Source organism: Carya illinoinensis, chromosome 1 (genome assembly GCF_018687715.1).
Source record: "Carya illinoinensis cultivar Pawnee chromosome 1, C.illinoinensisPawnee_v1, whole genome shotgun sequence".
NCBI classification, from domain to species: Eukaryota; Viridiplantae; Streptophyta; class Magnoliopsida; order Fagales; family Juglandaceae; genus Carya; species Carya illinoinensis.
In genome coordinates, this window is record NC_056752.1 from 44,595,633 (window position 1) to 44,619,886 (window position 24,254).

Genomic DNA, 24,254 nt, shown 5'->3' on the forward strand with positions numbered 1-24,254 from the left:
AGTCTTGGCACCTTTGAGTAAGCCTTGCTTCACCAGTGTCTGCAAAGCTTTTTCTCCTGCGTGTCCCATACGCATATGCCAAAGACTGGTGGTGTCATCATCAGTCTCATCTAGCTTCTCACAGCCTGTGGAAGCTCTTCCAGCAACAGTACTTCCTTGCAAGAAGTACAAGTTTCCTCGCCTCAAGCCCTTCATTGCCACCTGAACTCCCATTAGTACTTTGAGAGTTCCGTCTTCAATGACGATTCTGAATCCCTTCGAATCCAGAGATCCTAGTGAGATGAGATTCTTCCGCAAGTCCGGAACGTACCGAACTTCTGTCAGAGTCTTGATGCTGCCATCGTGCAGCTTCAACCGAATGCTACCTATTCCCTGTGTCTTACAGGCACTGTCATTGCCCATAAGTACTGCTCCACCCTCGATCTTTGTGAAGTCAGTAAACCAGTCCCGATTGGGACACATATGATATGTACATCCGGAATCCATAATCCATTCATCGGAATGACAAATGGATGATGAGCTTATCAAGGAAAAATCCAAATCATCATCTCTGTCCACGACATTGGCTGTGGTGGGTTGATTCTGCTGTTGTCCCTTCCGGTTGGGACAATCCTTCTTCCAGTGTCCTTTGTTGCGACAAAAGGAACACTCGTCTCTGGCGAGTTTTCTACCGACTGATGAACCACGTGATGTGGCCCGGGTTTTCGAATGAAAATCGTTCTTCTTTCTGGGATACCTTGACTGTGGTCTCCCTCTTGCTGTTAAAGCTTCACTTGATGTATCGTGATGTACCTGCTTATCCTTTTTCCGGTATTCATTGCTAATTAAAGAGCTAGATACATCGTCAAAACTAATACTTTCCTTCCCATACAATAGAGTAGTAATTAGATGCTCATATGAATCGGGCAAGGAATTTAACAAAAGTAAAGCTTTATCTTCATCTTCAATTTCAACATCTAAATTTAACAAATCAGCAAGAATTTGGTTGTAACTATTCAGATGTTCAGACATAGAAATACCTTCACGAAATTGGAATCTGAAGAGCTTCTTCTTCAAGTGCAAACAGCTCTCAATGCTCTTCTTCATGAACTTATCCTCCAATTTCTGCCAAAGTATCTTAGCATTTGTCTCTCTCATGACAAAATACTTTTGTTCTTTGGTAAGGCATAATCGGATTGTACTACAAGCTTGAGTATTAAGCTTCTTCCAATCCTGATCAGTCATATCATCTGGCTTTCCTCCCAACGCAATATCCAACTCTTGTTGGATCAACACATCCATGACTTCACACTGCCACATGCCGAAGTTGCTTGTTCCATCGAACTTTTCAACTTCAAACTTGGCATTTGACACAGTGGACCGACGCCCGGAGCTACTGGCATTATCAGAACTCCTATCTCTTCCAGATCTTTTCATTTGAATTTCGAAATTTTAGACTCAAAATTTCAAAATTCTAACCGTACGGATGAGTCCGGAACGATCCAAATAGTAGGAAAGCACTATTTGATTGCTCAAATCCGACTCCGAATGGCTTAGATCAAGCCGAAAATGGATCTGGAAAACGGATGGTTGTGATCTGTCTGGCGCGTGTGATGCACGCGCTGAACAGTGCGCGTGGGCGCGAGTAGGCGCGTGTGACACACGCGCTACAGCACTGTGTGCGCGTGGGGACGCGTGGGCGCGTGATTTTCACGCGCTGAACCACTGTAGGCGCGCGTGGGGGCGCGTGAGGAGCGTGTCTGACACGTGTCTTTTTCCTCTGGAGCGCGTGGGGCGCGTGAAGCGCAGCAGATGCACGCGCCGATCTTCTAGGGGCGCGTGTGGGCTCTTCCGACCTCCGTTTTCGATTCCGTTTGCGGCAACGGATTCGTCTCAACGTGAGGAACACCCTGGAGTTGTCAAAAATTTATTTTGACCAACTTGAATTTTCGGACAGCTTGAACCAGAGCTCTTGATGAATTTTTACTGTAGAAATAAATAGTACCACACTAAGTCAGTTCCCAGGAAAGATTGGAGGGTCACAATGGACACCCTTAAAATTTCCAATCTCCTAGACAGAACCTCCTTAGACTGTACGTATCCACCCCACAAAAAAAACCTAGTGGCTCTGATACCAATTGTTGCGGCACCGGCCTATCTGAAAATCACACAAAATAATTTTTAAAGTGGTTCAGCAAATTGCCTACATCCACTGGAGCCTCTTTTATAGAATTTGTACGAGGTTTACAAATCACTCTACAAATTTCTATCTCTCTCTCACGTCCCTCTTTCACTCTTCACCCACTGCACTTGATCTCTCACCGCAGTGAGGATAATTTTCTCTTCACAAATCGTCTCCTTTTATAGGAGAAATCATGGGGGACAAATAGCCACCCTTCTTGACCAAGTGAACCTCCAATGGTGAGTGGGTGGGTGAGTGGTTGGTGGCTTAACAATTGGTGGGTGGTTGTGGGTGAGCACACTTGGGTTGATTTCAACAATCACCCCCTCCACCCAAGTGTGCCACACCAGGCTGCTTGCAAACTTATTCATTTTTCAAATGAATGCACATCTTTCTTTGACATGAGAGATTTTTGCTATCAAATACGCTCCAATGCATCTGCAGGTACGTCTTCAAATGGATGTCCAGTGGACGTAAGCAATTTGCTAAACCACAACAGCCTGTACTCGGCCTTTACCTGAAACAAAGACTGGCAATCAGAGACAACAAGCTTCTTAAGTGCCAGTTCTTTGTTTATATTCATGCATGCACTAATCTTTCTGCACCACTTTTAAAACATGTAACATGGTCCGTTCACATAAACATGCTCCACTGCTTCTTCATTAGGAAGGACATAATTGTAGTGAAGATAAATTATCACGTGAAGAATTTGAAACAAAAGAATCAAGCCAAAATGCATTACTGATGCACTGCATGCAGAAGTGATCTGAACTAATCGTATCCCTATTTTCGGGAAATGGATAACATTATCTCTTAGGGAAATAAAATTCTCAAATCAAATATCACTATAAAATAATTACAGAGACACTTCAAGGAAATGCACTCTAATTTATTTAACTAGGTTACCAACCTCAGAATTAGTAATATCATAAAATGAGCAAGAACCATCATCGTGGGCAAGGACTGCCTCCCCCTCAGAGACAAACCATCCTCCAGTTGAGGTCTTACGGCCAAGTTCATTCAGCTCATAAATGCAAGTATCGTTTGTCCTGTCACCAAGTTTCACACCCTGCATATTTTCCTGATCATCAAACTCATCAAGTGTCTCATCAGATGTGAGAATTGAGTCTATATTGCACTTTCCATTGAATGTGTTTGAAGAATCTTCTACTCCTGCAGACGTAGCACCATCCATTTCTTGAACTTCACAGCATTCCATATCAGCCAGCCCATCCCTTTCGGCGACTTTATTTTTGCCCCTTATTCAGAGAAGCTAACAACCCAACTGATATATGGTTCTCGTGAATAGGGCTAAACGACTTCCTATCCTCTTTTGACACACAATTTTGTACTACTACATGCGGTTCATGACTTTGAGAGATTTTCGATGCTGCTTTCAGATACGTCCCATTTTTTGGCAACTTATGATAAGGAAGTAACCTAGGTTTCAGTTCCTCGCTTGTTAATCCTTTGACAAAATTTTTAGCATTATCCACCATCTTGCTCTTTCCCTTCTCAACTATCCCACTCTCCCCATCATTTTTTTTTTTGGGCATTGCCATTTTACCACCTGATTCACCTCTGACGTTACCCATCACCTTCTGAACTCCCGAAATCTGGGCCTGAATATCCGAAAGTATGAGCTTCGATGCATCTAGATTATTCCTATCCAACATCTCCTTTGTCCTCTCAATATCCAACGCAATCCTCTTCACCTTCCCTTCCAAAAGAGCAAGCTTCTCATGAAGCTTGCTCGGATATTCTATATCAAACCGTCCGCCTATACCTTCTGTTAACTTCTTCTGTTTTACACTCTTTGAGACCGTCCCCTTATCCAAAGACTTCCCACCACTCTCTTTCGCATACAGATCAACACCATTTCCAACCTTGAAAACTTCCTCATTCGACTTCAAAACCTTATCAACCCGCATACCATCTTGAAATTTTTCATCGAAAGTTAAACCCGCCTCACTCGATTTTATTAAGTTCAAGCTTAGATTAACTTCACCATTACAATTCTCCAAAACACCAACTTTATTCAAACTCATACCCCTTTTTCCCACTTCCACTTTCGATTCCTCGCAAACCCCACTCTTTTTCTCCAAATTGACCCCAATATTTTCTTTACGATCCCTGAAAACCCTAATTGCACTGGAATTCCCTTCACACCCTTTCACATTCGCATACCTAAACTCGTTCTGCTTCCCACTCTCCAAGCCCTTATGTTACGGGTCAGGCCCCGTAGTCTGGCTGCTATGCTGGCTATCAATGAGTGAAACATGATGTTCTCATGGTTATTAGGCCAATAGGCACACTGCATTAAATTCTTGTTTCTTTAGTTGAATGAGTCAATTGCAAATAACTAATCTGATACTAGAAGTTGTTGGTCTATAGATTAAGGTGTGGAGTTGTTGAGACGTGTCTTTAATTTCAGTCTGTTATTTAATTCAAAGTATTTCGGCAGCTTGTGCCATTCAGTTATTTAATTCCCTGTAAGTAGGCAATTATTTTGTCAAATCAGTAGAGTCAGTTGTCTATAAGTATTGTTTGCAACAATAAAATAGACAGATTATTCAAGCCAACTAATATCTCTGGAGAGTGATCTTCTCGAACAGATTAATTTCTATCCATTCCATTAATATCCTATTTTTATCCTAACATTAGTATCAAGAGCCGATGCATCCATGGCTGAGCGTAATGTCAGTACTCGTTATTCCCAGTTAGCCGACTCACTAGCCACTTTAAAGCAAGTCCAGAGACGCATGAAAAACAACAAGCACACTTGCAACAAACTGTGGATGGATTAGCACAACAAGTGAAAGTAGTAGCTTCTAATTTAGAACTACTTTTGAAGCATGAAGGCAAGAAAGTGGACGATGAAACAAATGTTGTGCTCACACTCTCTTCAAATCCTCTATTTGAAGATGCATGTGGCATTCAAACCAAAACAATTCGCTTGGAGTTTCCCACGTTTGATGGAGCTGACCCTCGCGGTTGGTTATATCGAGCCAATCAATTTTTTAAATACCATCAACCACACCCCCAACACCGTGTTTTATTAGCTTCCATTCATATGGTAGGCAAAGCCTTGACATGGTTTCAAGAATTGGAAGCAGCTGGTGCATTCACAAATTGGGAAGTATTTAAACATGCCTTGCTTACTCGTTTTGGGCCATCCGTTTATGAATATTCCATGGAAGCCCTCACAAAGCTGCGACAAACAACAACAGTGGAAGCTTACAAGTCTGACTTTGAGCATCTTCTAATCAACTCCATGGATTAGCTGAATCTTACAAACTTAGCTGTTTCTTGGGTAGATTACGTGAAGATATTCGCTATATGTTGCACATGATGAGGCCAACTTCATTATTGACTGCTTTTGGCATTGCTAAAATGCAAGAAGAAAATGTGGCAGCACTAAAGCAGATTGTTCGCTTTCCAATGGGATCTCCTAAACCCCAATGGGCTCTTCCCGAGCCACCAACTAAAATGTCAGTTCCCATTCAACGTTTATCTCCTGCCCAAATGAAAGAAAGGAGAGACAAGGGATTGTGCTATAATTGTGATGACAAGTGGGGTCTTGGCCGGCCACCGTTGCAAATCAGCCAAACTTTTTATTATGGAATGTGTAGATTCCGATGAAGAGAAAGTGGATTCATGCCCTACCAATCTTTTGGAAGCAAGTGTGTCGAGTTCAAAGCTTATCAGCATAGAACTTGATGCTAAAGAACCTGAACCAGCAATCTCCATCCATGCTCTTGTTGGTTCTCCGAACTCAAGAACTATGAGGCTTATTGGCTCTATTGGTGGTATACGAATTGTAGTGTTGATCGACATCAGAAGTACCCACAATTTTGTGGATCCCTCAATTGTAACAAAGGCACAATTACCTCTATGCCATACACCAGGGTTGACAGTCAAAGTCGCAAATAGCGAAGCTGTACACAGCGAAGGACTTACGCAATCTGAAGCTTTTCAAATGCAAGGTATTCACTTTCGTACAGAATTTTTTGTCCTCACCTCGGGTGGTTGTGATGTGGTCTTAGATTTTCAACGGCTCAAAACTCTTGGGCCGATTCTCTGGGATTTTTCGAAGTTATCTATGGCTTTTACTTACAAGGGCAGCAAGGTGGTGCTTCAAGGCCTTACTCCTTCTGCATTCTCACTAGTGGAAGGTGAAGATTTCGAGAAGGCGGTTAAAATGGACTAAAGAGGTATGGTGTTACACTTAATTGAGAGTCCTGATTTCCCCACCACCCCTCCTCCAATTCACCCTACACTCCAGCCTCTTCTAGACACTTTTAAATCTGTTTTTTAGACTCGTACTGGTTCACCACCGACCCGCACTCATGATCACCATATTGATCTTTATGAAGGAACAAAACCAGTGTTCACTAGGCCTTACCGTTACCCATATTTTCAAAAAACTAAAATTGATAAGTTGATTACCGAAATGCTCACTACTGGGGTCATTCAACCTAGCCAAAGCCCTTTTGCATCATCCGTTTTATTGGTACGTAAACAAGATGGAAGTTAGAGATTATGTGTCGATTATAGGGCTCTAAATAAAGAGACTATTAAGGCCAAATTTCTGATTCCTATTGTAGACGAACTACTTGATGAATTACACGGGGCCACTATTTTTTCCAAACTTGACCTTCGTTCGGGATACCATCAAATCAGAGCTTTTCCTAGTGATGTCCCAAAAACAGCTTTCCACACCCATGATGGCCATTATGAATTCCTAGTTATGTCATTCGGCTTGACTAATGCCCCCGCTACCTTTCAAAGTTTAATAAATGAAATTTTTCGCCCCTATCTCCATAAGTTCCTTTTGTTTTTTTTTTAATGATATTTTAGTCTATAGTAAAAATATGGCTGACCATATTCATCACTTGAAGCTGGTGCTTGAGACTTTGCGGCAAAATCAACTTTATGCTAAACTTTCGAAGTGTAGTTTTGGTTGCAATGAAATTAATTATCTTGGTCATCTCATATCTAAAGACGGTGTGCAGGCCGATCCCTCCAAAATAGAGTTTATGCTCAAATGGCCTTTTCCTAGTACTCTAAAGTCTCTTTGTGGGTTCCTAGGCCTTACAGGATATTATCGGAAGTTCATTAAAAATTATGGCATCATTGCAGCCCCCCTGACAGACTTACTTCGTATGAATAATTTCACTTGGTCCAATGATGCCATAGTCTCATTTCAGGATCTCAAAAGGGCTGTAACATCACCTCCTGTTTTAGTGCTTCCTGATTTTTCTAAACCTTTTACAATTCAGTGTGATGCATCAGGTTATGGCATTGGAGCAGTTCTCTTACAGCAAGGCAAACCAATCGTTTTTATGAGTCAAGCATTGAAAGGAACGGCCCTTGCACTTTCCACTTATGAAAAAGAATTGCTCTCTTTGATCTTGGCAATTAAAAAGTGGCGACCCTATGTCTTGGGGCAGAAATTTGTGGTTCAAACTGACCAACAAAGTCTCAAATATTTGTTAGATCAATGTGTGGGTACTCCCACTCAACAATGATGGCTCACTAAACTTTTGGGGTATGACTTTAAAGTGCACTACAAGAAGGGCAAAGAAAATTCTGTTATGACTTTGAAGTGCACTACAAGAAGGGCAAAGAAAATTCTGTGGCAGATGCATTATCCAAGAAAGATCATGAAGAACTCTCAACTCTTGCACTTCCCTTAGCTTTTTGGTTATCTACTTTACGTTCTGAGTATGCCACTACTCCTAAACTAATTATACTGCAGGATCAATTTCATAAAGGGAACCTGGATACTTCTATTTATTCCATGAAGGATGGACTGATTTTTTGCAAAAATAGAATTTTTGTTGCTGCACAGTCTCGTCTGCGAGCTATGCTTATGGAACTCATGCACTCCAGCCCTCTTGGAGGACACTCTGGGTTCCACAAGACCTACCACAGATTGAAATCTGAATTTTATTGGCCAGGCATGCATCAGGACATATGCACCTTTATTCGGGAATGGAAAAATTGTCAAAGGAATAAATATGAAAATATTCCTACACCTGGTTTACTTCACCCTCTCCCAATTCCCACTAAGGTATGGACAGATATTTCTATGGATTTTATCGACAGTCTACCTCTCTCTCATAGGTGTAGTGTTATTATGGTTGTGGCGGATCGACTCTCTAAGTATGCACATTTTATAGCTATATCTCATCCATATACAGCTTCAAAAATAGCTACTATTTTTCTGGAGCACATATTTAAATTACATGGAATGCCTGAATCAATAGTCACAAACCGTGACCCCACTTTTACTAGCCTGTTTTGGAAAGAACTGTTTAAGTTGCAGCGAACCACTTTGCAATTGTCTTCAGCTTATCATCCACACTCTGATGGCCAGACTGAGATTGTGAATAAAAGTGTGGAACAATATCTATGAAGTTTTTCAAGTGCTAAACCCAGGGATTGGAAAAATTGGTTAGCTTTGGCTGAGTGGTGGTACAACACAAAAGTTCATACTTCCACAAAGCTGACACCTTTTAAGGTCATCTATGGATACCCACCCCTGAAGCTTCTTCCATTTTCTCTAGGTACAACAAAACTACAAGCTGTTGAAGACACTTTGCGCTCTAGAGATGAAATCCTACGATTATTACACCATAATCTTCACTTTGCACAAGCTAGAATGAAGAAATATGCTGATATGAGGAGGATAGAGCGTGTATTTCAGATTGGGGATTTTTTCTATTTATGTTTACAACCCAATCAACAATAATCTTTAGTCCATCGGCGCAATCAGAAATTGTCTCCTCGTTTCTATGGTCCTTATAAGATTCTAGAGAAGATAGGGACAGTAGCTTACCGATTGGAGCTTCCAGATGACTCTAAGGTCCATTCCACCTTCTATGTCTCAAGCTTGCAGCCAAAGTTGGGTCAACGCAACCTCCTCTCTACCAAGCTGCCACCAACTGCTACAGATGGGTCCCTTCATCCTGAGCCTGAAAAGCTTCTTCAACGACAAGTGGTGAAATAAAATAATAAGGCTGGCGTCGAAGTACTGGTTCAATGGAGGGGTCTCGCTCCTGAAGATGCTTTGTGAACAGATTATTACAAATTGAAGAAGGACTTTCCAGACCTTGTGGACAAGGTCGCCCAAGGGGGGGAGATTGTTACGGGTCCGACCTCATAGTTGGACTGCTATGCTGGGCTATCAATGAGTGAAACATGATGTTCTCATGGTTATTAGGCCTATAGGCCAACTACATTAAATTTTTGTTTCTTTAGTTGAATGAGTCAATTGCAAATAACTAATCTGATACTAGAAGTTGTTGGTCTACAGATTAAGGTGTGGAGTTGTTGAGTCGTTTCTTTAATTTCAGTCTGTTATTTAATTCAAAGTATTTTGGCAGCATGTGCCATTCAGTTATTTAATTCCTTGTAAGTAGGCAATTATTTTGCCAAGTCAGTTGTCTATAAGTATTGTTTGCAACAATAAAATAAACAGATTATTCAAGCCAACTAATATCTCTGGAGAGTGAACTTCTTGAACAGATCAATTCCTATCCATTCCATTAATATCCTATTTTTATCCTAACATACCATCACTCAAACCCACCGAAACCCTTCGATCTGAGAAAACTCAAATGAACTCTGAAGGATTGGCGCTCCTACATCTAGGGGCCGACGATGTGGACCACCGGAGACCGGTGTTTTCATCGTTCCCAGGACTTGTCAACAAGGCGACAACCTTGATGAAGCTTGGCATGGACCGGATAGCAGGCTTCTGGGCCGCAGAGTAAGGCTGGGAAGCGGACTGGGGGTTTTCTTTGCCAATGGACGAAGACTTGTGTATAGCACGGGTGGCTTTTTTGCTAGATATGGAGACTGGGGTTAGGGGTTTGGACGGCTTTAGGCAGCGAGTCAATGAGGCAGACATTGTGCAATTATAAAATAAATGGACAAAGTTAATCTGATGAAAATTTTATGGGTTTTCCGAGAGAAGAAGGATATGATTAAAAATTTAAAATGAAGCTGTTCGAGTACTGTTCTACTGGTACTATGTCGGGAAGATTAGGTAGCTTTCGGTGAGAAATAAAATTCAGTTTCTAGTTTTGAATTCATTTTTGTAGGGTCGAGCCACGCATCAAATAAGATTTTCTCTTTTGTAATCACATTTAAGGCACACATTACTGCTAAGAACGTGCAAGATTTTAAAGGGAAAAAAAATCAAACTAATGGTTGATTGATTACTAAATACTAAATTATCCCATCTTATTTAATTATTATAATTTTATTAAATTTTTATATAAAATATAATAAATAATTTAATTTTTTTTAAATTTTAAAATAAAATTAATATTAAAAAATTATATTATAATAATATTTTATTCAATTTTTAACAAAAATCTCTTCTTATTTGAATTATATAATCAAATAAAAATATTAGTTTTAAAAAGTTAAATAAAAAATTAGTAATAACAAACAGCATTTCGGGGTATAAAAAATTAAAAAAAAATTACAAGTATTTAAATAGAAGGATTTGCACTCAAAGTCAATGGAGGATATTAATTTCAGCAAAAGTAATTCTACAAGGTAAGCTCTTGGCCAGGTTAGTTAATCAAAATTAAAAATCTCATCTCATCTTATTATTAAAATTTTTTAAAATTCTCATACAAAATATAATAAATAATTTAATTTTTTTAAATTTCAAGACAAAATTAATATTAAAAAATTATATTATAACAATATTTTATTTATTATTATTCAAAATATCTCATCTTATCTGTGTAACCAAACGGGCCTAAAGTTGTAGGATATCATATGTAAGACTCTGGATCTATAAATAAAGGAATTCTATAGGAAAACACAGGGAAATGGATGGTATGCCTCACTTCACACCAGAAATTCTGAATTGCATAAAATCTGACATAGCACTCCACACCCAATTCTACGGTGATATAGGTGCTGGCTAAGGCAAATTCAAAATAACATCATGGTCACTATGCACTAACTGGGGGATATAAATTTTACGTGGGCCCACAAGCCCACTGGACATAACAACACAAATAGACTTATAAGCCCATTAACTAGTAAAATAAACTAGTACAGGCCCAGACTAACTAAGCCCTTCGGCCCAAAGCCCACCAATAACCCTTATTGACGTAATAAGGACTTCAGCACTTCATCTCGTTCACAAAACATTGCCCTTGTTCCTCCATCGACTTGTGACAAAACCACTTATTTTAGAGCACCATGCTCACAAGGTGTGGGAATGAAACCTAGAACTTTTTATATGGCTCCCATGTTGCAACATCCTCGTAGTCCTTTCCACTAAATCAAGAGCTAAGTTTGTTGTAGGTTTTGAACCTTGCAAATTAGATGAGCCAGTACATTTTCATGATCGAGTTGGAAGATCTTACTTGGATCTACTAGAGGAAGAGTGGGGATGGCTGAGAGCTACATTCCGAGTTTCCTCTTTAGCTCAAAGACATGAAAAATGGGGTGGATCATGGCGATGGGTGGTAGCTAGAGTTGGTAGGCCACCTCCCCTACCATGTGGGTTACCGAGAAGGGCCTATAGAATCGCTACGCCAGTTTGAGACTAGGGTGATAAGTCATTGTTGACTATCAATATGGTTGGAGGCGTAGGCAAACTCATTCCCCCATTTGAAAGTTTTGTTCTTTACACTTCAAATTTGCATATTGTTTCATACGATCTTGTGATCTCTGTTGATTGTGCATCAAAAGTTGCAATATTTGATCTCTAGACCTTAGGTTCTAGAGTAGGCGTGTGGGGCTTCAAATCCTAATTTCACCTCCCTTCCCTCAATTCACGTCTAGATTCATCAAATCCTAGTGTGGGTCTCAATGGATGATATGTGGCATAAATATAAAAATAAAAAAATGAATTGGGCATGTGTCCTAATTCCCTAGGGTTTCAAAACCCTACTTTTTCTACAGAAGTCGAATGGACATGGGCCTTGGGGGCTTCCCTTGTGGGCTTAGATGCCTAATGCATCAAACCTAGATTTCCAATTAGGTTTCATCCTTTGCCTAAAAACCATGCATCAACCTATAATAAAATAAGTTAAAAGATTTAGCTAATTCTTGGTCGTAACAACAATCGTGATCAATGACGGCATACTAGTAATAATCAACCTAAACATATCAAATTGCATAAAATGGACATCGCCATAACAATGGGTATGGTTTGGCGATAAAAAAAGTGATCTAAAAGAGTCTATCCAATACATCATTCCCATCAATTTTTTGATGAGTAGTCTTTGCTGCAACTTATTTATTTTTCCAATGATAAACAATTGCAGCAAAAAACTCATAATTTTTGCTACAATTGTTTACCTATGTGGGCAAAGTTTTTGGAATGAAGTTTGAGGCAAAAATAATCACATGAAAAAGTATAATTTTCTGCAACTTCAAAAAATGAAAATGCGTTTTTACGACAAGACAACTGCTGCTACTTGTTGTTGACTCTTTTCTCATCGGAAAAGTGTTTCTACTTCAATTTTAGGACTTTTTCTAGCGACTTCTTCTGGCAAAAAAACCCTTTTTCTTGCAGCGGATCCAATTCATTTTTTGTGGCCATTCAACAAGCAGCAATTACGGAGCACGCCCATCTACCTGCATTTCAACACAAGCTTACTCCACCCTGTTTCATCTATAGGTAAATTATAAACTTTTATACATCAAAAAACAAAAGGAAGAAAAAAGGCTTCATTGTCCCAAACATAAAGTTTATCCTACAATGTGAAACCAAAAGTTCTCTCAACCACAATTGTTGATATCACACAATGGATCGAGATTATTATAAGAAAACACAAAATAGTGGTGTCCTAGTCGAGGGAAGTCATGATGGAGAAAATATTAATTTCTATGGAGCTATTGTTGATATAATTGGAATGAAATATTTGGGGGAGCTTGCAGTGTATCTGTTTAAGTGTGATTGGTAGGATTTAAGCAATTCTCGAACTAGAGTCTGTGATGATAAATATTTTTTGAGTACTAATACATCAAAAAAAGGTACAAAGATGATTCTTTTGTTTTAACTTCTCAAGCATCTCAAGTATTCTACTTAAATGACCCGAAATTAGAAAATCAATGATGAGTAGTACAAAAATATTCTCCAAGAAATATATATGATGTTATACCTCAGGCGAAAGGGTGAGATGAAGAAGAAGATGATCCCTCTACTCAAGAAGCATACCAAGAGAGTCAGCCCGTCTTTAATTTGTTTGTGGATTTGAGCCAGTATGAGATGATTCCATTAAATAAAGAAGATATTGAGGCTGAAATTGTTGATGCGATAATTGAGCAAAATGTTGATTCATCTAAAGTATCTACAGATGATGAGATTGAATTGTCAAATGATACTGATATAGATAATGATTGATCAATTATGTTTTCATATTATGTGATGATGAGCACTATTTTACTTAATGAATATTGTATCAGTTTTCTAAAATTATTCCTCCGAAGAGAAAGGAAGTTCGCATCCCATCTCCACCTGTTCCTAGCTCTTTTTCAGACTCACCATTAGAGATTGATTCTACAGAACAAGATAAAATTCTAATAGTCATAAAAGTTATTAATTAAAGTTATAATAGAAAATTAATTACAATGTTATATATCATAATAAGTTGATAGTACAATCTCGTCAAGGTCGAGACACTACTAGAGGCATGACGTTGGAAAAATACCGTAAAGTGGGTAAGATCAAGATTAACATTCTTGACGAACATAATGGAGGCGAATGACAACCAGCAGCTTGGCTTGCATTGCATATGGGTGCTCTTACACGAACTTATGCACCTTTTGCAGCAATTTCATGGAAGAAAGTCTCCCAAGATGTTAAAGACCTTATCAATAAGCGTTATTTGGTAATATTTAAAACATTTATTTAGTTGGTAAATTTTTATATTTTACTTAAAGTTAGAATATTATAAATGATAATATATTTGTCTAATTTTTTTTTAGAATGATTTCGAATTAAATTTTGGTCGGAGAGTTGAGCGTAAGACTGTGGAAGAGCTTATGAGTAATGCATTTCACAAATATAAGGTGAGGTGTCATGAGAATTATAATAAGTTCGAGAATATGGAAGATGCACGCCAACATTCTTTTCAAGATGTCCAACCTTCTGATTGGGAAAAACTTTGTGACATGTTTGAGGATCCATTATATAAGGTATAATTAAATTAATTATTTTAGTTGTCCTTTTTTAATTCGCTTTCTAATATTTTCAATTTCTATGTAGGAGTGAAGTTCTATAAATAAAACAAATAGATCGAAATTGAAGATTACTCATCATGTAGACTCAAGATCTTTCCACCGCCTCTCTAAGAAATTGGTATTGATATTTTTTTTTTATTTGTATATAGTTAACTGAATATATAAGTTCTAATGACTTTATATCTTAACAAATATTTATTATAACAAGATTCAGATACCAATTATGATCTGACAAAATTATATGTTGTATTACATACTAATCGTAATGGAGAGTGGAGTCATCCCGCTGCCTGTAAAAGTTATGTAAGTATTATAATTTATTTTAAATAAATATATTAGAATATTTGTGATGATTTAACTCTTTATCTTATGTGTAGGATAAAATGGTTGCCTTACTTGCTGAATTTGCGTCAGATCAAAATTTTTCAACAAATGATATTGAGATTTTTACACGAGTTCTGGGTCAACATTCAGGACATTTGAGGGGTTTGGGTCGTTGTGTAAAACCTTCTCCAATTTCCTCTTCTTTCGGATCTGTCTCTACAACTGTTATAGCACAAGAAAAAGCGAATCACATAATTGAAGAATTGGTTGCAAGGCAGCATAAGTTAGAGGCCCAATTGGTGAAACAAGGAGACATGGAAATGCGCATCAAATAACAAGAAAAGTTCAGAAGAGATATGCAACTCCAAAGAAAAAATCTAGTTACAAGCACAATTGAGTACTAATATGTACACTAATTTAATGTGATTGGTCAAAAAGTAAATTTTATTAAAAATAATGCTGATTTAAATTTTAAATATGTGGGAATCAATATTTGTACGCAGATCAGTACGTAATTTTGCTTGTATATAACAAAACTCAATTCCAAATACAGCAGCTTATGCAACAGTACAGGCCTCAAAGCTAATGATGGTTTTTTATGTATAGATTATAACATTATCTAATTATGTATTAACAATGTTAGTCTCATGGTTATTTATTAGTTCGCACTTATTATAAAACTTTGTGAGTACTAAAAAGTTTCTAATGTATGTTTTTCAAATATTATAAATATCTATTTAGTTTTTTATTATTATGGGGTTTAATAAAATAGTAGTTGTTTGAACGACCATGTAACGTTCGAACATAACTCAACACCGTTTGAACATTACTCAACATCGTTTGAATCAATAATAACGGCTTATTATTGATTAAGCCGTTTGAACGATATCAGATGATCAAAAAACTTTCAAACGCAATTTACTATCGTAGCATTCGAACATAACTCAACATTGTTCAATCTCTTTTACCATTCGATCTGTTCCTTTAACGTTTGAACGGATATCTATTTTATATCGTTCGAACATTATCAAAATATGTGATCGTTTGAACGTATTTTCATAACCGTTCAATCAATTTAATTTCGTTCGAACGTACAATAATAACCATTCGAAAGGCATTAAGAAACGAAATTAAACCATGACAAAAAAAAATTAAACATTTGAATGGTCAATTTTAAAATCATCCCAAAATATATATTTTGAAACGAAATGGTGATTTTCGTTCTAATATATCTTCTAGAACAGTGATGTAAGGACGACTTTGGGAAGATTTTTTTTCGTCTCAAAATATTTTCTGAGATGAAATCCCTATAATTTAGGATGAAATTGTTCGTCCCTAAAAATTGATTCTGTTGTAGTGTATAAGGAACTCCTACAGTCCCAATACCCCTATATGGAATTTAAAAATAATATTAAAAAATTAGTAAATAAATTATTTTTATTGAATTAATCTTTGCTACAATAGTAGCTAGCTAGGGTGGTACAATGGTACTGATGCACACGTACAATAGATGATAGAAGGAAGAATATCTTATATATATGATCCCTATGATCCCTACACACACATGTGTGCCCAATTTTTAATAATTCCTACATTGGTAGGCTTGGCGACATTTTTTATTTACAAATGTCCAAATCGTGTAGAAGGTAGTAGAGGGAACTAGTTAATGATCAGGGCAATACACAGTGTCGACCATAGTACGTATTAATTTGATGAGATTGGAATGAAAAGTACATTTACGTACTGAATTATCAAAATAGGACCTACTGTTTATACCATCTGGGAATTATCATGATACGTTTATATATGCATATATATTTGAAATCGTTTGAGAATAGAAGCACATGATATGTACATTGTTTGTCTAAGGATCATATATTTGGAGAATGAGATAAGATGAAAAATTTATAAATAATAATGAAATAATTTATAAATAGATATTTTATTCGGTTTTGATAAATAAGAGAGAAAAAATTAATTAAAAATTTTATAAAGTTAAAATATTGTTAAAATATTATTTTTTAATATTATTTTTGTTTTGAGATTTAAAAAATTTGAATTGTTTTGTGTGTTTTGTTTGAAAGTTTGAGAATTATTTTTTGAATTATTTTGTAATAATTAGATAATAAATTTGAAAACTTAGAATTGAAAAGTATTTGTAATTGAATGATATTTGAAAAGGAAATAAGATGAAAAATTTTTGAGATAAGATGAAACCATATCTATTTCCAAACAATCCAGTTTAGTCTAACCTTCCTATAATAGTAGCTAGCTGGTATGATTGCCGACTTTTTCTCCTAAGAAATTCTTATATTCTAATAATAATAATTAAAAAAAAGGGGATCGAGTGCTCCAACAAGAGTTTTATTACAATTGCTAGAAAAATGAAAATAAAGTAAGGAAAAAAGGGGAATAGAGCTAAATGATTACTACTCCAATGATCCCAAGTTTCCTTGGCCGCTCGATCAACTGTCAAGAAAAGAGCCGCCAATAAATTAGTGGTCCAGAAGATTATGGAGCACTTTGATTTGCTTGGAGCGGTGAGGCTTTATAGGTTGTTCAAGAGGTTTTAATAGATAAATATGCATTCCCTGCCACAGATAGTGGAGTATGTTGGCTCTAGTTTTAGAAGAAGACAATAGGAGGGTACCATGCATTTAGGTAGAATCAGGCAATTAATCCAGCATTAATTTCTCAGTGTCCAGGACGCATAAGCGACAATATACCTGCATGTATAGCTCACGCGCGCATTGGCAAGAGAAGGGTGGAACTTTCCAAACATTTGAGGCTGGAAAGCCAACATGCACGGCAACGCATATCAATCGCATGTCAATGGCCCAACAATATGATACTAAGCAAAATTCATATTATTGATGCGTAGTCTGAGCGGAACGTGAGGTTGACACACTTGTTGAATTCAGTCACCAGTACTTGTTCAGTCTTGTAGATTAGCAGTTGCAATTTCAGATCAGATGGAGCACATGTAGGCTAGAGATGTCCTAAACACGTACGATCGATGGATTGACCTTCATTGTACCTTGAAAAATAAAACAAGAAAAATGAAAATCAATAAAGATTCTGTTTCTGAACAGACAGGTACACCGGGTGGAAGGGGCTAGTACTCTGCTCTCCCATCAAAAGGGCGCTTCGAAGATGGAAGCTGTGAGTAGAAATTTTTCTTTTTGGGAGAAAAGTTAGTCTTCCGAGCTGTAAAAGTAAAAGAAATAGATCAGAATGGTTGGCGACGTACTTTTTTTATTCACAAGCATTAGAAGAAACATAAACAATACACAATGTCCACTAATTCGATGAGATATATAGGAATGAAGCGTAAATGTCAACATCCATACTGAATATTAATCAATATTGCACCATTTTGATCAGTTGAAAAAAAAAAAGGAATGCACCAATATTTGCAACACGACGTTTTATTACTTACCACGCGTCCGAAGCCACATTCACCCGTGCAAAGTCCGTGGTAAAGAACACGTGATCGATGCTTCGACGGTTCGACGACCCTGCCAACACGAAAACGTACATAAACAGGAGAATGCATGCTTTTCGCCGTAAGTACGCTGTGAAAGTAAAGAAACACGCATGAGATAGCAATGCGCAGCGCACTACATGCAGCAACTAATTAAGATTGGCAACTTCCATGCAATTCATGTATGCAAGTACTTCTAATTTAAACTGATTTTAGCCATTGTTTCCATAGCTTTTTCCTTGATATCCTTTCTTCATTTATTTGGGGATATTCTTTATGGTTACTGAAGCACATAATAATCCCTCTCAGATCTGCATGACTTGGAACGTCAACATTGTATGGAACGTACTAAAAGTAAAGAAATATGAAAATTATAATTTGCTTAATCTACAATGCTTCCACCATTTCGATTCACAAAAGAAGTTAGTGGTGGTTCCATTTCTGCCGAATCAATCATATTCTAATAACTCTATCTCTATCTTACAGGCATTATCCGTTTTATGTACCAATTATATCTTTCTTGGAAATAATACCTGACGTATCTCCGTATTGCCTATAAGAGATCCATGCAGATTTGAAATCTGGATTGGCGATTAAGATTAGCTAGAAGAGAAACTAGAGAAAGTACAAATGATTTTTGGGTGAGCTAGGCTCTGATCAAACTAAAAGCTTAGGGATCAGTTTGCTGCTGGTAAGTTACCTTGCATGATCATGTATGTATATATATATATATATATATATATTATAGAGACGTCTGAATTATATATATTTATCATTTCTAATAAAGCATCATGATTAAAATCGTAATGTCTTTGCACCCCTTGATCGATGAGTATATTTATAACAATTAACACATGATTCATATTTATTAATCATTGTCGTGTTAATCGTTTAATTGCTACTTGAACAATATAAATTGTCAACTTGTATTTTGTCCATAAATGATCGAAAACGTCACCACCAAAGTCAAGTATGGTGGTTTTACAAACCTTCTCAAGTTAGACTCAGTAAAAAATAGGAACAGTCGTAATAATACGCAGAATTGTATGTAAAATGACTTTTTTGCTTTGACATTTTTTTTTTTGTCTGAATTCTTTTAACGTTTGCCGCCAGAATATATTGCAGCAAATACTTTTTTTTTTTCGCCGGAAGAAGCTTTTTGCACCAAGCTTCTTCATGGGAAAATGTTGCATTTCTCACCAACCTTCTGATTTCATTGCTCATTTTCCAAGAAATCTATGGCCTTTCTCCACAGGTGATGTCGTCGGAAACAATGAGTATTTTCCAAGAGTTGCTGCTTTCGTGGGAAAATATACCTAAAGTCACCAATTTTATGTCACAAATCACTCACGAAAACATTTGGTGAGTAAAAACTTTTTCTTATGGAATCCATACATTTTTCGACAAAAATCATTTATGGGAAAAACTAATATTTTATTTCATCTCATCTCATTATCATAATTTTTTCAAATTTTCAAACAAATATAATCACTACAAGACAAGCAGACTTTTGTGACCAAAATTTAGCGATTAAAATGACTATTTCCTATGAAAACTGTAGAAAATAATCATTTTGGTCACTAAATTTTTGTCGCAAAAGTCTGCTTTTTTTGTAGTGAATAAACAATTCAATTTTTTCAAATCTCAAAATAATAATAATATTAAAAAATAATCTTTTATTCAACTTTCAACTTTTATCTAAAACCATCTCATTTCACAATATCACAATCCGAACCGCACTTTAGTAGATTATGAGTACTAGTGATCAGCGATCCACACCTCCTTCCTTTTGCTTTTTATTTCCGTGAAACGGTAATAATTAATATATATATATATATATATATATTTGAAGATTGATACTTAATTTTTAGGTGGACGTTAATTAAGAACTTTAGTACTGATATAAAATAATTTCCCTCTGGCCAGCTTTCCCTTCATGCCTTTGGGCCGGGGTCTTTGAATTGTGATCTTGTCCCTTCAGAAATAGGGCAGTACACAGTAGTACTCTTGAGTTATGTGAGTTATGTTAAACTCTGGTGCAATATTCTTGATAATGCTTAGGGAAATTAAAAGATCATCATGATGTGGTGATCATCAGTCATTAATATTGTTCTTTGCGGTTGCCGTGATATTACACTTATAATTAAATAGGAGATCGATCAGGGTAAAGATTTTATAAGGAAAAATAGAAATTACATTATCAGTACTCATCATGCAGTTTTATTATCATCTTATTATAATAAGCTGATCATGTAATTATAAGGGAATTTCTTAGATCAATTAATTGTTTATCAAAAAATATATAGAAATTCTAACACTATTAAATGATATATAACTTCCAATATCAGTAGATCGTGATACAATAATAAGATCATAATGGTGCATTACTCTCGTATTATATTGTTAATTAATAATTGAACATTGATGATGATCCACTGCATGCCTAGCTAGCTGATCAAATGATCTAGTACTACTCAGCAGCTAGCGCGCGTCGACCTGGCTCCACATAATTTGCTGAAAGATTACGTACCTTGATGACCGCTGTCAACGCTATATATTACGTACCTGGATCCTTTTCTATCAGTAGAGGCCACATGAGTGACCACTAATATTTTAGATCAAGGTGGACATGATAATCATGTACGTTTATTTGAAAAGATTATATGCCAAGCTTTAAAAAAAAAAAAAATGGAGAAATTCACAAATCGAGGGTATTATTCATAATATAAGAAATGTTATTTATCATCTATATGATATAATCTGATCAATTATACTATAAGAAAATTGGACAGTTATTGCCATTTATTTCCTACGAAGATGATTATATCATGCTACAATGAGATATATAATAACTACCCAATTTTCTTGTAGTGTTAGTTGATACATGATCATTTGGTAAAAATATATTTAATTAATTGGTTCATTTAATCATGAGTAAAAATCATATTATATATGTGTGTGTGTGTGTGTGTTGGTTCATTTTATGATCAAAATAAGATGAATATATCCTTTCTGGTGTAAAAGAAAATATATAGGTGTTAGATCGATCGAGATACGTGATAATCTCATAATGACATTATAATTTTCCTAGCTAGGATAAGTTGTTAAGAAAACTCACATCCGATATATCGCGTATTTTAAAAAAGAAAAAGGTCTCAACGGTCGAATCTCCATGAGCATTGGCCACATACTCTGAAGTTTTGGACGCCTCGATTTCTAAGAACTTAATTTCCTTGTAAGGAAAAAATATACGTAACTAGCTCGATCCCTCAAACTTCGTGATGATCGATCAAGTAGTAGTTCGATCGAGGAGGTTAAGGGTATTGCCCCGTTCTTTTATTTTATTTAATATTATTTCTATATTCTTTTAACTTGTTATGTTAGACATCGATTCGCTGAGTATTCGAGTACTACTTCATTCACATCACATACATAAGTATATAAGTGCTTAATTGTACGTGTACGTATATATACATTTATATATAGACCAAGCAATTACATATACTTACCATTTACAAATTAATTAATTAGGTCAAATTATAAAAGCAAACAGGCAATTGAAGGATCTAGCTTTATTTAATTAATTAAGTGATCGATGAAACTAATTGTTACTCGATCCCCCAAAAAGAAAAAAGGTGAAGAAAAGATCAGCTTTTTCTTCAAAGCTAGCTGATGATCTAGCATTACTGATTCACAGTACTTTGTGATTCATATCATAAATTTATGTTCGCTTGATAATCTGCAATACTTTCTGAAACAGGCCGGCCAGAAATTTCTAAACATCATGCATGCGAGATCAGAACTTGCATTATTCAAGCCGCACCCACGTACGAGTAATAGTTTAGCAGCCGCAAAGTTGGCACATTGCATGCGGTCGATTGATCATTGCTGGTTTTACATAAATGGTATATATCTCTGTACACAATTATACATATTGTTTTTAATTTGCTTCTCTTTTTCATGGTTTACATAAACCCTATCTCTCTCTCATAATATTTATATATAAATATAGCCAGTTCATTGATATATAAGGTCTCTTCAATGAGAAAATCTTCTCACCGGATACTCCGTTTATATGTAATCAACGGAGACGAATAAAAACATGACACGTAAGAGGAACACCAACTAAATGAAGAAACCACGTCGCACTGCATCAGGCACTTCTCTTACACATCACGAGTTTTCTTCTTCACTGTGTCTGTCTGCTTCCCCTCTCTCTCTCTATTGAACCAGAAAGCCGAACTCGAGGAACCGAGAGAAGGCCTGTCTGTCCTGCTCACCCACCCACACCGAACCCACCCACGTCGAACCAGAAAGCCGAACCCACCGGCGAACCCACCCACGTCAAAGGGAACTCTCTCCTTGTCGACGACAACCCGCCGCAAAAGCTCTCCGACCGATGCATCAAAGTTCGATCATACCCTCCTCCTACCGCTCCACCTCCTCTGTTCTCTCCGCTGTACCGATCGAAGCCACCCTTTCGTCGATCGAATCCTCACTCGGAATCATGGTCCGATCTCTTACGCATCATCCGAGAGCCCTCGCGATCCTCGTCAGCGGATCGATCCCAGTCGTATCGAGCCATACCTTTCCGTACACTGTCGGGCTTGTAGTAGAAGCTCCGGTGCGAAGATGACGACGACCGAATCGGGTTTGGGTTCGGATCCTTGCACTTATCTCCATATGAATCGAGATCCTCGCTAGACCTTAGCCTCTTCATCTTTGAAAGCTACGAAATTCTCTAAACTTCCTTCTTGCAAAATTCATATACGAACTCACGGAAACTGCCCCCTCCGAAAAAGCAAATCTAGGGTTTTGACCGCAAGAAGAAGGATGGAGCTATGAAGAGAGCTAGTAGAAGTACACCTAAGTTTATGCGAAATTATACGTACGGGGGATTAGCATAAAAGAAAAGAAAAATAGGGAGAGGTGGGAGGAGAGATGGATCGGAGAAGTTGACCGACGAGAAGGAGGGGTGGGATTGTTGGGATTGTGTGTGGGCATAATTGGAAATAAGGGTAAAAAAGAAAGAGAAGGTGGTAGAGTTGGGGGCAGGGGTGGGCTCCGACTCCGACGGAGTCGGAATGCCCACATCCGACCTCCGACTTCGACTTGAGTCGGATGTCAAAACCACCTCCGATTTCGACTCCGATTGGAATTGGAGTTCGACTCCGATCGGAGTTCTCGGAATCAGAGTTGAGATGTCGGAGTTCGACAGAGTCGGAATGCCCACATCCGATTTCACGGTTCGCCGGTGGCCGTGGATCTCCAGTCATTTAACCGGTGGGTTTCACGATCACGAGCTGGGTCCAATACCAAAGAAACGCGTTCCCAATCCCTTCCTTCAGAAGCCAAAAAGCGTACAAATCGAAAAGCAAGGCGATCGGCACATCCACTCCAGCACCTCCCTCCGCTACCTTCCCGTGTCGTTTAACCAGGCGATCGGCATAAGGAGTCCGGCGATCGCCTTTCTCATCCCGTGCAAGAAGGAGTCCGGCGAGGTCTACCTTGCCCTCGTTCTCGTTGTCTTGGGGATCGTCTTGGCGAGCAACAGCGAGGCCAAGATCCTTCCACCTGTTCGAAAATGGGTCGAGGAGCTGGAGGGGGAGGCGCTGGAGGGGGAACTGGGAAGAGAGGAGCAGAACTGTAGAGTTAGCCGGTTAGAGATGTTTATATATCCTATTAAAAACGGCGTCGTTTAAGGTTTTCCTAAAAAAATAGTTGCAAAATGTGTAATGGTGCATGAGGGGATTCGAACACAGGATCCGGAGAAACAAAACCGAGCCTCAACCATTGAGCTACTTGACTACGTAATATTGATAATACAATATATAATATATAAGGTATAAATAGTCGGAGTTCGGAGTTGTAATTCGGAGTCAACAAGGCCTCCGGACTCCGACTCCGACTATGAGAGTCGGAGTAACTCTGACTCCGACTCTGAATTCCGAGAACTCCAACTCCGTTGGAGTCAAATTCGGAGCGGAATTCGGAACAGAGTCGGAAATCTCATAAATTTGCACAGGCCTAGTTGGGGATTGGGCTTATAGCTCAATC

General features: G+C 37.6%; 1 protein-coding gene across 3 annotated transcripts; it reads right to left on the reverse strand.

Moving 5' to 3' along the window:
• Positions 1-2,658: 2,658 nt before the first annotated feature.
• Positions 2,659-4,401, reverse strand: LOC122276759 (KIN14B-interacting protein At4g14310-like). 3 transcript variants are annotated; one of them, XM_043086671.1, is made up of 2 exons: positions 3,072-4,401; positions 2,659-2,768 (listed from the first exon to the last, which is right to left on the reverse strand). In XM_043086671.1, the coding sequence occupies exon 1, from the start codon at positions 4,207-4,209 to the stop codon at positions 3,409-3,411; it is 801 nt and encodes a 266-aa protein (XP_042942605.1). In that variant the 5' UTR covers positions 4,210-4,401; the 3' UTR covers positions 2,659-2,768; positions 3,072-3,408. The 3 variants fall into 3 exon arrangements, with proteins under 3 accessions (XP_042942605.1, XP_042942602.1, XP_042942598.1); XM_043086668.1 differs by having other exon boundaries at positions 2,665-2,815; XM_043086664.1 differs by having other exon boundaries at positions 2,667-2,812.
• Positions 4,402-24,254: the final 19,853 nt, after the last annotated feature.

What these genes read in the sequence shown, in the direction of transcription:
- LOC122276759 (XM_043086671.1), bottom strand. Translation starts at nt 4,209, where the DNA reads ATGAGTTTGAATAAAGTTGGTGTTTTGGAGAATTGTAATGGTGAAGTT.